Genomic DNA, 16,010 nt, shown 5'->3' on the forward strand with positions numbered 1-16,010 from the left:
CTGTCCCTGTGCTCTGTCACCCTCAAGGTACAGAATTTTTTCCTTATATTCAGATGGAAGCTCCTGTGTTGCAGTTTGTGCCCGTTGCCCCTTGCCCTGTCGCTGGGCACAGCTGGGATGCGCCTGGCCCCGTCCCCTGCCCGTTCCCCCCCAGCACCGTGATGGCCAAACGGCAGCACTTCCAGCGCCCACCAGTACGGGGTGCTAAAGAGTTTTTGGAGCATCAAGAGATGGGACAAGAGCTGTTCCTTGCAGCTCTGTTAAAAAAAAAATAAAATAATTTATATACCTAAAGAGCAGGTGGATTTCAAAAGCTGCCAGTGTTTAAAAACTACTGGTCTCTGCACTGTTAAGAGATTTCAGCCACCAGAATACTTTGATTTTTCCAGCCAAGCAGCCAGGAGTTCAACATCACCAGTAATTCTATAAGCATCATCTCACATTATTTGCCACTACTGCTACATGAGTGTTTGGAAAGCCAGTTCTTACCTTCTTGCCTCCTGGGGAGGACGTATCAGGTGGTGGTGTGCTGGTAATATTCAGGGGACTTGAACCGCAGCTAGAAGGTGATGATCCTCTTATCCTAGAATATTGATAAAATAAGGAATTAATTTACCAGCAACTTTGAGACTCAGGTACCAGAGACTTGGAGTTTCAAATGCTGGCTTTATTATCAACAAGCATAAGGTGTTAACAAGCATGAACTTCATTTTCGTAACTTCCTCACCCTTCAGCGTTACTCAAATCAGCAGATGCTACATTTTTATTTGCAGCTGATAAACAGTTATGTAAATTGTCCAGCTTGCTCAGCCTGCAAGCTCTTCCTCCTCCTCCCCTGCATAGCCTTCACAGTGTCAGAAGGAAGGTGTACTGGCTACCCAGGAAAGCCTCATTTTTTGTTTTTTACTTCAATTTAGACCAGCTAAGAATTTGAGCTGCCTCAGTCCCAATAACCTAAAGTCCTTAAATGAGCTACTGCCACAGAGCTACACAAATACATTGAACATTCGATACAGTTACTATTTTTTTTTTTTTTTTTTTTTTTTTACAAACTGGCCAAAGCAGCACTTTTCACTTCAATTTTCCATAGCTTGATCAAGTATTTTTTTATTAATGAATAATGTACTAACTAGAACCAACAAACCTCTAGACCAAAGGGAGGAGGGGTAGTTACAGAGAAAAGCAATGGAAATGGGAACCTTATCCTTGGCAGAGCTCCCCTGGGAAAGCTGAACAGAAGGCAGCTTGGAAAATAGTAACAGCTGCTGAAAAAGGACTGGAACTAACCCAGGGTCTTGAAATGAAATGAAAACATAAGCAGTAAAGCTATACTACTACACTCACTGAGGCTAATTAAGTGTTTTACAAGTACTAAAAGGGATGGTTAAAGTTTCTAAGTGTAGGTTCAGTCTTGGTGTGCCTTTTTTTTTTTTCTTTCTTTCTTTTTTTCTCCTTCTTCCTATTCTTACGGACAGGAAAGAAGCTATATGCGATAGGTCTGTTGCTCCCTTAAACAATACTGTAAGTAGTCCCTGGCTTGCAGCAGAAACAAAACTACGGGAAACAGACTGAATGTTTTACTGCCACTAAACATCTGCTGGATGAGACCACTTTTATAGGAAAGGGAATAATTCCCAAGAGGAAATTCATGAAGAACTGGGATTGTTAGCCAATAGAAATCAAGTGACAACCACTGAAAGTAGCTGCTCACACAGGTGAGAGATAAGACTGCTGCTCTGAGATACAGCCGTGTATCGCTACAGTCCCTTACTGAAGGGTGCTGCAAAACTTGTTCCACCCAGAGACGTCCGTCTCCGAGACGGACGGACTGCCCTGGGAAGGCAGAGCTTCATCATCGTGTCCCACGTCAAAGAGCTGTGGGAGGGAGAGCTACAAAAGCTGAACTTACATATCTAGCAACTTTAAAAGCATCTGAGCACAATGGATCACATCAGAACAAACCTTTTCTTCTTTTTTTTATTGGCATACAGTCAATAGCTTTGCCATTTGGAGGTTGTGCCACTCACACCCTTAAGTCATTGGGAAAAGAATGGTCTTGGAAAGGAAATTGTTTCTAGTTAGCAGTTCTTTTTAACTAGTTTCTGGTAAACAGATAATATTATCACCATTACAAAAAAGTTTCAATATTAGTCTTTTACAGTAGAAAGCTGAAAGGCTGTAACTTTCTCATTCTTTCACCATGGGCTTTTGATGGCCTGAAGCGTTCTGAATAGGCACCTGTAGCTGTCTACTTATAAAACACAACTGTATCATTCCATATTCAGCTTGAAGAAAGACTTCCTTAATATCCTCTTAAAGAGCAATACCAATTTTCCTCTAACTTCATACCATTTTCTCACCTGTGAATCTCCATGATTTCTTCAGCAATCATCCTTCCTATTTTACCCGCCCCAGCTCTTGTTCCACCTGGAATTCCAGGCACAGTAGGATGGGTCCTCTTTGGGCCACCTGAAATGAAACCTTAAGGTCAGATAAAAGCTCCCAAACCATTTCTAAAAAGCATTTGTATTTAGGCACGCTTTGACAAGCTGCAGGATTTTCCCCTATTTATTTACAATTCTACCAGCTGGCAAGTACTTTCAAATGTACGGAAAGCTCTGACTCGCACTGAGCTATGCTGTGTCTCTCGGACACGCTGCTGCGCCGGCAGGTCCACAACAAGGTACGCAGCATACCCTGACCCTTATCAGACTCTGGCTGTTCCAAGCATCTGGTGGTGCCTCTTCTCCTGAGCTGGCACAGAATAGCTTGTCAGACTTGCTTTATCCTGTGCCTGAAGAGGTTTATCTCCAAACATGCTTGTTCTTTTCTTTGTGTCAAGACCTTGCTAGCACATATTCCATTCAATACAGGATAAGCCCAAGCCACCTGATGAATATAAATAACCCCCCTGTAAGTAACTGCAAGTATCTAAAAACGGAGGAAAAAGTGAGGGCCGAACAGTTAGAAACTCACTGTTACTTTAATGTGATTTGTCACTTGCACAACACTTGAGAGGTGGCCAGGAAGGAGCTCGACACACTCCAAGGCACAGCAAAGAAAAGATCATGTACTGAAAGGGCAAGAGAACCCTTAGCATGGCTTATCCATAATGGATAATTGCTGCCTTTTAGAAATTTGTATTTAACGATAGCAACCCTCAGCACCTGTGGCTCAGACCCTCAGGAGATGAGAAGGTTCACCTAAAAGGTCATCAAATCCTTAGCAGAGCCAGAACCGCTGGAAATTAAAACTCCACTCAACTTTCTTTTCATCAGGGAACAAGAACTGTCCGTATGACGACATCATACATACGGTTTCTTTCCAAAGGCTGTTTTGTGGCAAAAATAAGCTTACCTTATTTCTATGTAATAGTTTGTTCTATATTTTTTTCCACTCTCAGAAGGCCCAAGTCACCACGTGACTGCCATTACTCCACCTTCAATTACTAACCATCACGCCTACGTGGCAGCTTCCATTCCTACCCGTCAGCTGTCCCATGTGTTGCCACCCTTCCCCCTCCAGCTTCACTTACTGAAACTCATTTTTCACAGAGATAACTGAAAAGCCCAGCACTGTTCTGCTAAGTGGATTGTGTACAGCTTACAAAGTAATTCCAGACATCGATATCCTTGCTCGACAGCTATAGAAGCAGAGCTGACAGAAGTTATAAAGGCATAGCTGATAGAAGTAGCATCTAGTAAATAGGGCCTCTAAAAGCAGTGGCTCCCAACTCTTTGGAAAGAATCTCAGTATTATCACCAGCTTTCTATCCCCATCTTTCATCCACAGGCTGCCACTGCATCCTTCTATTCTACCGCACTTCCACCCTGCTCTGTTATTAAATCCAGCGCTGCTGTGCATTATGCTGCACACCACCTGTCATAAAAGATGGTTTGGTGATCTGCGGCATTCCTAACAAGCCCACGATGATTACTAGAGGTCAGTTTTCAAGTCTTGACAAGAAGTCACATTAAGGGCACGTGAAGGGCATTAAGCCAAACGGCCAAACTATACAATCCATTTGCCCTCCAAGCAGTCATCCACACTGACCACAAAGCTTGAAGTCACTCTTGGACAATGTTCAAATAGCACCATCCATGGAGGCAAACCCCTTGTTTCTCCCCCACGTCACTCCTCCAACCCTGTTTGCATTTGTTTCTTAACTGGCTCATTCACTTCTCTTTGACCACCTTCCATCCAGAGCTGGTATTTAAGTTCAAACAGAGCATGAACTGCATTAGCACTTTTTTTGCCCTAAAACTTATTTTTCTTCAGGATATTAACAAATTTTCGATGCAAAAGGGCAGCAAATTTGTACATGCAGGATTAGCTGCTATAACAAGGCATGACTGCCAGTAATTCCCGCAGTACAGCAGTTACCTTCTCCAGCCTGAAGCACACTGTCCATGCTGTGTGGAGAAGCTGCAAGCTGTGGGAAGGCTGCGTCTCCACTCTCAAGTACGTTGGTGCTGTGGATTTCAAGAATTGGAAGAATCAGTGATAGAAAAACCTGCAAGACAGCTACTCTGCCAGTGCATCAGAATGGAATGCTTCAGGATTTAAGTAGTTTGTGAGCCACTATCGCCTCTGTGAAAGAAGCACTGTGATTGACACCAAGGCTAGACAAACAACAAAAATAAACCATGTTACAACTCAAAGTGGGCAATGCAGAACCCGAGCAGCTTCTCAGAAGAAAATTCCTCTACCGCAGTTATTCTACTGCAAAGTCACTGCACCTGTACAGAACCCTTATGGAAAAAGTGGAGGAGAAGCCCCTCCCAAAGCAAAGAAGTGCATCTCCTCTAAGTCCTACAAAGACTGGGACTGCAGTTTTTCCCAAAGAAAGAAAATATCTATTTTTTTTCTATTTTATATTTATTTATATTGTATAGGCTTTAACAAGCAGATATTAAACTACTGAAATTAAACTAATTTCCTTCTCCCCAGGTATGCAGTTCTGGGTGTTACCAGAGGAAGACACCTATTGTCACAGAGAAGATGTGCACATATTTGGGTCAAATCTAATCTGAAAACAGGGCAAAGCCATCAGTATTTACATGCATCCGCCAAGAGAAAAATACTTACGAAACGACTGTATTTGTTGAGACAATGTATTCTACTTCTTTGGTCCAAGGGTTCATGAAACTGAACCAGCGACTCCGCAATGTAATAAAAGAGCCATCTTTTATTTTAAACTTGTAGCAGTTAGTCGTAATTTTTTCTCTTGTCTGCAAAACTAATGACAGGCAGAAAGCAAGTTACCCTCTGTCAAACAGGCACCACTACTGCATAAGCAGAGCCCTTATCAGGGAAAACTCAGTCAACCCCTCCCCTTCAACCCTGAAGGAAAATGTTGCCTCTGCAGTTATCCCCCCCACCCAACCTGAACCTCAAATAATCACTAAAAATCCATGGAAGTCTAAGATAATCATATTGTTTGGCACATGCAGCACAGTGTTCTTGACTGAAGCATTTGCAAACAAAGAGGTATCCAAATCTTCTCCAGTTTTTGGGGTTGTTGTTAATACACAATTGTTCCCAATGTTTTTTAGAAAATTTCTTTAATAAATTGTTAATAATCGTACCTTGTCTATGACATTCTGCAAGGTGTCCTATATCATCTTGATGAAAATATTCGTAACACGAAGTACCTAGAAGTTCCTGGGGTAAGTATGCCAGAATGGCTGTCGCCCTTGGGAAAGGGAGGGGGGGGGGGGGTAGAAAATTTCTTTTAAATTGAAGTATTAGTGACAGATTACTAAAACTCACACTGAAGCTGGGTAAGGCTCAAGTAATGCAGAAAAGTATTTCCAGCTTAGAAGGCAAAAAAAATAAATGATTAAGAATACTGTTTTTAATTCTCAGGTAATTAAAAAAAGTACATAACACCAACAGCTATTATATTTGACCTATTGCCACTGGAAGGGATGTAAGACTTTCAAAAGCTTTGGAGATATATTGTAATTTTCAGAATTTAAACCTAAATCAAGCTGCCTTGTCACAGTCAGAAGATAATACAAGGTGTTCTGCATAAAATACCATCAAAAACCAAACAAAGGTTTGAAGAACTGCCACATTCCCCGTGTACCCATGGTGCAGCTGCTGCACAGAGGCCAAATTGTAGCATAACGAGTGTTTCAGGAGCATTTTCTCCCTTCAAATCCTAAGCCTTAAGAGTGGGACAAAAAACCTACCCCAGCAAACCCTGCACCCACACCCATAAAAAAGAAAGGTTAGCAAATAGAAGTTTCCTGAGAAAGCACTAAGAGACCTACTATGTCTCATGATCGTGTTCGATTGAAAATGGAGAAGCAAATAAACGAACTTATTGTTTCATCAGAACCAGCCACAAAGTCAACTCATTTTCTTCCTCCTCAGAAAACTTTACAACGACATACACCTGTGATCTGCAACATGGGAAAGACATGGATTCCTGATCTGACTCAGTAGTGTTCAAGGAGCTGCTGGCAAGGATGGAGGACATCTAGGAAAAAAAAACTTTGTACATCAACATGGTAACCCAAGCTTTAAACTAAGTCCGAGAGGAAAACGCAATGTAACACTGCAGTAAGTGACAGTGAGCCATACAACAGCCCAACGCAAGGCGAAAGGGTCGCTCTCGACAAGGAAAAAGCTACTGTGGGCCAGTATGCTCAACACCCAGAGATATGCATGTTAAAACAAGACTACAAGAATTATTTCTTGACTTGTTAGTGGTTTAGAAGGTGTAACAACTTCACTAGGGTTGCTCACCTAACCCAGAATACCAACATGAAAAACAAAACAGATGGGGAGGCGGGAGAAGAAAAGAGAGTTGCTGTCACCTTGTACATTAGGGATCTGTACATTTGCCTTCTGCCCTCAAAAGATCACATACCCTCAAAAGTATGGCTTATCTGGGAAGGGACAGCACATTATTGCTACCACTGTGCACAGAACACAGCCACCACCCAGGGAATTCACTCTAAGACTTCCTGGTGCAGGAAGAAACAGTTGAGAAAGGAACAAAGCAGGACAAGCCATCCAGGTCCAGAAAGATCCTGAAACGCACACCATTTAATTCAGAAGACAGAACATGGTCACAATCAAATCTGCAGGAGCCCATGTGAAACTCCTCAAGAACATCAGAGCAGAAAGTACCATGGCTGAATGACTCCAGGTAAGAGTCTGAGATGCTCCGTAGAAGAACAGGAAGCAAACAAAAGTACTGAACTACAGCAAACTTTGATTTTCTGTGTTTTCCTTGGGGAAAAAAAAATTACTGAAGTAAAAAATGATAGTTCCTTGAAGAAATCAGAGTGAAAGTCACAATTCCAAGCTACTCCAATGCAAATTAAATAGGAAGGGTAGTAAGGAACAAGCCTAGGTAGATCATCACCTCTTCAGCAGTCTCAAAAAAGCCCAGTGTAGAAATCAGTACATATTAATAACTATGACTAAGAACAGCAGGAAAAACACTGAAGCACAAACCCCATGGTATTTAAATGCAGGGCGTTTTTGTATTTTCCCCAGGCACACTAAAAGCATTCAGCACCCGTCGGGTGGCTTACACCTGATGCCCTCATTGACAGGGCGCTCTATGACCTCGGCCTTGGAGAAGGAACCATCACAAGTATTCATGCGACAGAAATTTTCAAACTGGCTTTTGTCTGGTGAATGTTATCCCAGGACACTGAAACTGCTGACACCTCCAAGACTGCTTTGATGAATTATCTGAGAGCCTGTGGAGAACCTCAAAGCAGCAAAACGTAGAGTCTGTCTTTAAAAAGGAAGAGCTAGGAACTAAGTCAACCTTATTCCACTATTTTTCTAAGAACTTTAGTAACCAAGCCTTTTAACAATACTGCAGTGGTGGGAAACCTGACAGTCATGGGTAACAACCACTGTGGGCACCACCAAGTAACTGTAAAACCTCTACATTTACTGTCATAGAAGAATAAACAGGCTTTTTGAGAAGATGCACGAAATTACAGCAGATGTCAAAAGACTTGCTGAATTCAGTATCTGACCATATTCTATTAAGCAAGGAAGGAAATCGTTCTTGTCCTTGAATCTCATCCTTTCTTTACTTTTTCTCCATAGGTTGCTTCTCCCAACTTAACAAGGCAGCTTTGAATTCTGAAGCTGTATACTATGTCATCTGCACATGTAACTTAATTTTACTTTCAAATTCACCATCCAGATTCATTAAGAGTAGTGAAGGAGTAAGAGGTGGGATGGTTCTCTTTAGAACTCTCTCCAGTGTAAACTGCCATTTGGACAGTAACTGTCGAGTTTGGGCTACTCTGCAGTAGCCCAGCTAGCTCGTACCTAATCTACAGCAGCTCTTCTCCAAGGACCATGCAATCCAGCAGGACAAAAAGTTAGGGTCACAGAGAGTTTTAAGCATCTTTCCCAGATTCCCTTGGACAAATGATGAAGTCACAGTGCAAGTCTATATGAACAAAAAATCCCAACGTAGAAATAGATTAATAATTTTCAACTTTTACAGGTGCCTAAATATTCTCCAGTGGAAGCACAGATCATAGGATGCCAAGTTTAAGCCTACAGATGAGGTTTTCTTCTAAAAAAAAATAAGAATAAATAAAATATTCCCCAAAGAGACCTTTGAAGGAGTATACACATTCCAAGGACTGTAAACAACAGCTGGAAACAAGTGAATAAAAGCATATGTGTTTAAATCCAGTGGGCCAGTGTTTTCTGAGTCTTATTATTTTAGAAATACTTCAAAATTCTCCATCAGGGGAATACGTCTGATCTTTTGAAAATAAAGCTCATTCATGCCTTGGCCTAACAGAATGGCACACCTGCTGAGCAGCAGAAAGGCTACGAATGTTCTCATAGCTCCCAGAGTGATCATCTGCACCAGTCACTGCTGCTGAAGAGCTGATACTTTAAAAAGCTTTCTATTAAATTAAAAACAAAAAAAACCAAACCCAAATAATCCAACCAAAACCTGCAAACCCAAACAACCCAACCACTCCAACCAGATAGATAACATTAATAAAAAAATTATCTTTATTGCACTTCCCCTCCAGACTATCAGCTCTCAAGTCCACTAGAATTCAGCTGACACACCGCGGCACCCCTGAAAGAAATTCCAGCAGGCAGATTCTGTCAGATTTTGGAGCCCGGGGTTTCATACATTGCAAACAAACGAGCCTAAGCCCCAGGCAACCTGAAACAGCCTCACCTGGGCAGCACCAATCCATCTTGGCAAGGGAGGGAACCAAACAATCCCTCTCCAACCAGCCCAATGTAACCCCTCCACTAACATCCTTCACCCATCATTTCTTCCCTTGACGATGCCAGTTATTCTGAAGGAAGACCCAGGTCATGTCTCTCTGCTACTTCATAAAATTTAAGCAACTTTGAAAAAGATAAGAATTAGCTTTCTGGATAATAAATAAACCTGATATCTGAAAGAAGATACCACACTGGTACAAGTTCTCAAACCTTTTCCAAGAAGTAAAGCTTATGAAAAGCTTGTTCTTATACGTACAAAAGATTACACATACAGAAGTATTAATTCAGCAGAATGTGTCCGAAAATAAATGTATACACTATCAAAGCCTAAAGCAGCCTGTGCAATAACTTAACTACATAGTCTTTGCAAAAGTCTTCTAACAACAAAGAGGTAGTAATTACAGATTCCATTTTCAAAACAGGACAGCATATTCTTCTGAGGATTACATATATACATTCCCTTAATAATGGCAGAAATGATCCCTGGATTATTCCGTCTAGTAAGCCATATTACTGGAGGGGTTTGGGGGTTTAAATTTAATCATTAGCAATGAACAATACCTTTGAGCTCTGTCTCAAAAACCAAAATCACATGCATTCAGGATTCAGTAAAAAGCTGAAAACAACAGTCATTTCTTTTGTCAGTAATATTTACACTGCTTTAAGTAAAGCTGTCAGCAAAGCAGTACTGAACAGTGACTTACTGTGGAAGTTACTACAAGTATTCTTACCTCTGATCTACAAAAACAAATTTCCCATCTATTGCATGGCGAGAAACATATTCTGTAGGTTTCACCCTGATCTCCCCGTTGACTGGCTGTGGCACTACATGAGGATGCAGCCGTCCAATTGCAACAAGACAGCTTAAATTACAACCCTCGTTATCTGGTTCATTATCTTCATCTAGTCCCATTTTTGTTGGCGGCCAGCTTTTTAAATATCCTGTACTATGAATAGTGCAAAAGCTTTTGCGATCTGCTGTAAAAAGAAAAGAACAAAAACCAAAACCAGCAGTTAGATCATGGATAGTGCTTTGGAGAACTTCATCTCAGTTCTGCTAATAACGCATCTCCTCTATTATGCAGGGAATTTGGGAATCTGTTCACCCAGGGATTTCCAGCGCACCTGCTTCTATGCAGCTAATCTGAGGTAATTCAATAAGCAATTTATCTCTGCAAAACCACTGTTTATACTGAAACATCACATAGTTCAGCGCAAGGTCACTTTTGATTAAGTAGAAACTGCATCCCATTTTATTGGTTCAGCAAAGGATGCAAATAATCTAAAGGATTGTTGAAGGAATTAGTATATTAATAAATAGATGCCTTCTTTTTCAATTCAGCATGAGGCTCCTACAAAAACCAGGAACAATTTGTTTGGCCGAATATACCCTGTTTGAGGTGTACAGGGGATAGCTGTACACAGGGGCGAGGATGAAGGTGCACAATGACAGGTAATGCAGTCAGTGTTGGAAAGGAGAACTATTCCTCAGCACTGAGCAAGCCTTTAAACTGCAAGGAAGACTTTCACAGAGAGGCGGGGTAAAAGGCTTATGCTCAACTGCACAAACCGGCTTCCTCACGAACGAGCACTTTAAAGCATCATCCCAGGTTGAAGCCGTGTCTGAATCTAGCAGGAACTACTTGGGACAGCTGCCACATCCAGAGACAACACACTGAAACTGCCTTCAGTTCTCTAGTTGACACTTTCCACTAACACCAAAAGTATATCCAATGTATTAGGAAAAAAATAATATTATTATCAAAGAATAAATTTCTGAATTTGGACTAAATACATATTCCAACACCTCTAGAGTAACACCCCACAGAGGAAAAAAGTATTACCAACTTTGATAATGTTACGATCAAATATTTCTGGTATAAAAATGCTATGTTTCCAGTAATCAGAATGTACCAGAACCACAGATGAACTCAGAATAAACTAATTTTTCAAGGTGGATATCCATCCAAATACCACTTGTCAAACATGGAGCAGAGAGATAGAATGGGTAACAGCTCCCCTTTGTTGGAGACACTGCCTAGAAGGTCAAGACTGAATGTTATATGATCAATGTCTAAAGAAGATGCAATAATGACACCACAGCTGTCAGCACGAACTGACTGCAAAGATTTCAAGAAAGCCAAAATCTCTTCTCTGCTTTATATGCTAATACACTGTATAAGAGCTGGGGGCAGGATGTGTGTGTGCAGTATGAATAACAGGCCTAGACATAGTTCAATATCTTAGTAAGAAACACTGACAGGGTTCAGTAAGAAAAAAATAAGTCAGCCACTGCAAGCGAGAAATTGTATTAAAAACCCAAACCTGACAGCCATTACATTTGGCAATAAAATGTGTAATTGTTACCTTTCTTCTTTGAACAGGTTGAAGGAAAATCCTTGTCTTCTACTTTCACTGAAGGTCTATTGCACTTCATCCTACAAAAGAAGGACCTTCTTGCTCCAGAGCATAGTCGTGATGGCCCAGGTGTTATATCAGTCTTAACTGGGAGTCCAGCTGTAGCAAACAGAGGAAGTGAGGAATCCTCCTTTGTCAGGTAAAAAGTTAAACCACACAAATGCTTACATCCTATAACCCAACTGTACAGTGTTTCAGCTTTGCTGGGACTTTTACATCCTTCCTCTGAAGCAGAAGTCCTTTTTGGAGATTTTCATGTAAGTGAATATGTGCAGGACTCAACTGACCACATCAACATTACAATTTCTGATTACACCTTCTAGTGTGAAAACACCGATGTATGCTTGAGAGCACAGGGTCTAAATGCAAAAAATAGCAAAAGATTGTACAAATCCACACAAGTTTTGCAATAAACACTGTGATTTCTTTGACCACTAATCAAGTGATTAAAAATAGATTATTTATCCATAACTAGTGCAGTACTTCAAACATGGTGCAAGTACTCCATACACTCGATAGGACCCTTCAGACTGGAAGTCTTATCTACCACTACACCCACCCAGACAGCACATATGTATGTACAGAGCAAAAAAGGCCCAGTGCCATTCCAGGTCCATCTCAACTGCTGTTTCTAGACATCAGATTTTTTCACTGTTCTGACGGAAGGAGGTAAAAAAGCAGCAGTGACCTACACAGAGATCGCAAATCCCCAAGACCTCCAGTTACGTGCAAGAAGCCTCTCTAGCCTCACAAGCCTCACAGAAATATGTGCGTATGAACATACCCTAATGGTAAGCCCTGACCTTGACCATATTCTTGCAGGAGACTCTTAAGATTCTTTTCTGTGGAAAGGAACTGGAGAAACACAGTACCGAAACACCTATCAACCCTGGGAGCCAAGAGCAGAGCACCGGTACAAACACAGCTCCGGGAAGATGCCTGGCGTGCATGAGGAGCACAGGTATTAGCAACACCAGGTATGCAGCTAGAGCTGCAGGGGACAGTGCTCCAAGAGCTGGTGGAGGATTTAAATCGCATACCAACTTTTCCACAGCTTGCTATCCACTTCAATCATTTCTGCATGGGGACACGTATAAACAAACAGCTATAAAACACGTACAAAAACTTCTAAGGCCCTGTAGGCTTTTAACACAAGGAGGAAAACAACGATGCCAATGTTCTAGTGTAAAGTGTGCCTCCCTTAAAATTAGAATTGAGTGAGGTCACCTCAAGGAGGTCAGACTGTCCTGTACCACATGCACTCTAAACTGCTGTTCAGTGGTGAAAGTACAAGCTGTGCCTGAGTCACTCATGCCAACATAAAAATAAATACATACATACTAGTACTCTTTAAGAATATGAGTTCTTGAAATTCTACCAATCAGTCTATCATAGCAGATGGGAAGACTGTAATTCATAGTATTTATTTTTGCCTAACTTTGTCAGAGGCATGCAAAAAAAAGGAGCTAGCATTGGATATACATGCGTGACAACCAGACAAAACCAGGAGCCAGAAAAAACTTCAGCTGATCCAGCTGGAGCCTCTAGGCTCAATGCCCTGGAATGATCTCTCCCAGCTTCAGTTTCTGAAGTTGAGCTGGTGGCTTCTTCGAGATGAGATCCTAGATCCTAGAGATCTCTGCTCCTGACAAGCATGAGACTTAATGACCTGGAAATCTGCAGTTGTAACATACCACCTTCTACTTAAGCAATGCAGATGCCTGTTAAGAGAGTGAATTAAACACCTACTCGCCTCACAAGCGGCAGAGATACAGAACTGCTTTAAAATACCAGAGCAGAACAGGGCTAAGAGACATAGTAGGAAATGATTCCAAGAATCAGGCCAAAAACCTTGCTAAGAGAAAGGTTAGGTCATTGATGGAAGTGACAATATAAATAAATAAAAAGAATCCTCTAACTTGACTGACAGCTAAGGATTACCAAAATTAATACCAAGTGTACCCTGACCATTAAGAACAATGACTTAGAACAAATGCTTCATATGTTTTAATGGGAAAAATTAAACTTTTGTTGCCTGGAAAAGAGGATACCTCACAGGTGAAGCCAGTAAAACTAATAGATCTATACTGCAGCGCACACCAAACCAACCAGCTTCTACACTCAGGTGTCTGTTTCAGACTGTTTTTTGGGTATTGTCCTGCAATCCAAACCGCACCCCCACACACACTCACTTTTGACATGGCAAATATTTAGCAGTAGTGCAACTGACTACATGCTAGTTTTTCACTCACTTTTTGCATCTATAAGCCTTTCTCGAGGCGCAGTGTCAGAAGAAGAGAGCTGCTCCTTCACTTTGGCAATGTCTTTAGGATGAAGGTAATCAAATAAACTTTGACCAATCAAATCATTCTGTAGAGATTGAATAATCAGTCAAAAATGAAAATACATTGTTCAGTAACATTTTCTCAATTTTAGCAATCATTATAAACAATCCTCTTACATATAGGCCTAACCAAGGAACATCAAACATCTGAGATCCAGGAGTTAACAGAAAGCATGCTTTCTATGTATATTTAAGTTATTACTACATTACATAGTAATTTCATAAGTGTTAGCACGAATTTTGCAGGAATAGCATGCTCAATCCACCACCACCAAACATTCTGGTTTCTCTCCAGTCTCACTTCATATGCCACACATTTGAAGGAAGAAGTCCTAACTGCAGATGTTCTCTCTCGATATTTAGATAATGAGTAAGTAGGTAGTATACACCTAACTAAAGGCTGGCTGAAGTAAACTTCTGAAGCTACTTCAGTTTTTAAATTTATTGAGGAGGGCAGATGACAGAAACAGTGGAAAAGATTATTTATACAACTTATTGTATATAAGTATGTAAATATAAATTATTTATACAATATATGCTGCAAGTTAAGCCTCACGTTAAGCATATATTAAAAACCTGGCTTTGGTATAATTGCTTCCCAGTTTTCGTCAGTTAAGTATGCTAGAAAAACCAGAGCGGACAGGAAGACAACAAAGTCAAAAAAATTCACGTGAAGCTACCGGAAGAACCTCACGCTTATTTTTCAATATTTGCTTACGTCCCAATTAGATAATGCTTTTGCAAGCCTGAGGGTAATCCCTGATCAGAATGCAACAATCAATGAAGAAAATTTAGTTCCTTTTCACCTCCCTAGTTTGAGCAGAAAACAGAAACAAATCTTCTCTAATGACATGGCAGAGCAAAGCTCTTTCTTCGCAACAAACCTCAGCTTTCCCGACAAGCTGTTCACATAAATACCCCTCCATATAAAAGCATAATCATAGAAAAACCCCACACCCTTCAAATCTTTTAAGGCCTAACACTACTTAAAATGGAAAATAATACCTGACTATAGTTGAGGATCTTGAAGACAGATTCTGAAACAAACAGTATCTTCCCTCTGTCACAACCCACAACAAAAAGAAATCCATCTGCTGCCTAATTAGGGGAGGGGATAAAAAAAAAAATAAATTACTGAGTTAAACATCCTCATTCCATCATTATAACCTTTAAAAACACCTCACATACAGTAGAACTTCTACACTAGGAGAGCTGTCTTAACATTTAGAGATAACTGAGTCAACAGGCAAGATATGAAATTACAATGAAGCGTTTTTGCATCTGCAAACATTTTTTGGCATCTTTCTGGGCATCAGGCCAAGAATGTAAAACTATTTCTATGAGGAAAAAAAAAATCTATGTCTTGTCCAATAGAATTATGATTATGTTTAATAAAGCCTTCAAATTAAAATAATATTTTAACTGTATTTATTCCATAGTTCCTCTGCTAGAAACCGGATATAACCTGGGTATTTATTTATGTGTCTGTAGGCAAGTAATTCCCATGTCAATAGTACTCTTTTTCAGTCACGTAAAAGCATGCAGGATTAGGCCCTAATTTTATAGCTTTAGAGTCACAATGCTGCAGAAATTGAATTCTGCATATGCTGCATCTGGACACTGCAGTGCTTCAGAAATTACACAACCTACAAGAAAAGCTTAACTATTGACAAATGATACAGGCTCTCCATGCTATAAAAGAAGTATACAGCAAGCAGCCAAACATAATAAGTCACGTTACATCAGTGACCTCAAAAAAAAAAGGTGTTTGTTATATCACTGTACACTGAAAATCATGTCAAGGTAGGCCACAGCAGAAAGTCTGTAAGAAAATAATTTATGTGATTTTGGTAAATTCCATGAAATAAATTTAAGAGTCTGGTGGTTACCATCAAAATACCAGTTTCCTCAGATCTCGCATATTTTTCCGCTTAAATTAAGCGACACTAGTCATCATTAAAACCCACTGACTTTATGCAGTAGGCTTGCAGATTTCTTT

At 40.5% G+C, this 16,010-nt stretch overlaps 1 protein-coding gene across 4 annotated transcripts in view; it reads right to left on the reverse strand.

Moving 5' to 3' along the window:
* BMAL1 (basic helix-loop-helix ARNT like 1) overlaps positions 1-16,010 on the reverse strand; it is a 53,298-nt gene that overhangs the window by 2,803 nt on the left and 34,485 nt on the right. For all 4 annotated transcript variants that reach the window (XM_055721777.1, XM_055721776.1, XM_055721775.1 and 1 more), the window contains 9 exons: positions 15,017-15,109; positions 13,920-14,037; positions 11,617-11,766; positions 9,981-10,227; positions 5,589-5,695; positions 5,089-5,239; positions 4,384-4,472; positions 2,361-2,469; positions 490-583 (listed from right to left, as the gene is read on the reverse strand). In XM_055721777.1, coding sequence (XP_055577752.1) covers positions 490-583; positions 2,361-2,469; positions 4,384-4,472; positions 5,089-5,239; positions 5,589-5,695; positions 9,981-10,227; positions 11,617-11,766; positions 13,920-14,037; positions 15,017-15,109 — 1,158 coding nt within the window. The remainder of the gene's footprint in view (positions 1-489; positions 584-2,360; positions 2,470-4,383; positions 4,473-5,088; positions 5,240-5,588; positions 5,696-9,980; positions 10,228-11,616; positions 11,767-13,919; positions 14,038-15,016; positions 15,110-16,010) is intronic.

The sequence above is a fragment of the Falco cherrug genome, chromosome 10 (assembly GCF_023634085.1).
Source record: "Falco cherrug isolate bFalChe1 chromosome 10, bFalChe1.pri, whole genome shotgun sequence".
Lineage (NCBI taxonomy): Eukaryota > Metazoa > Chordata > Aves > Falconiformes > Falconidae > Falco > Falco cherrug.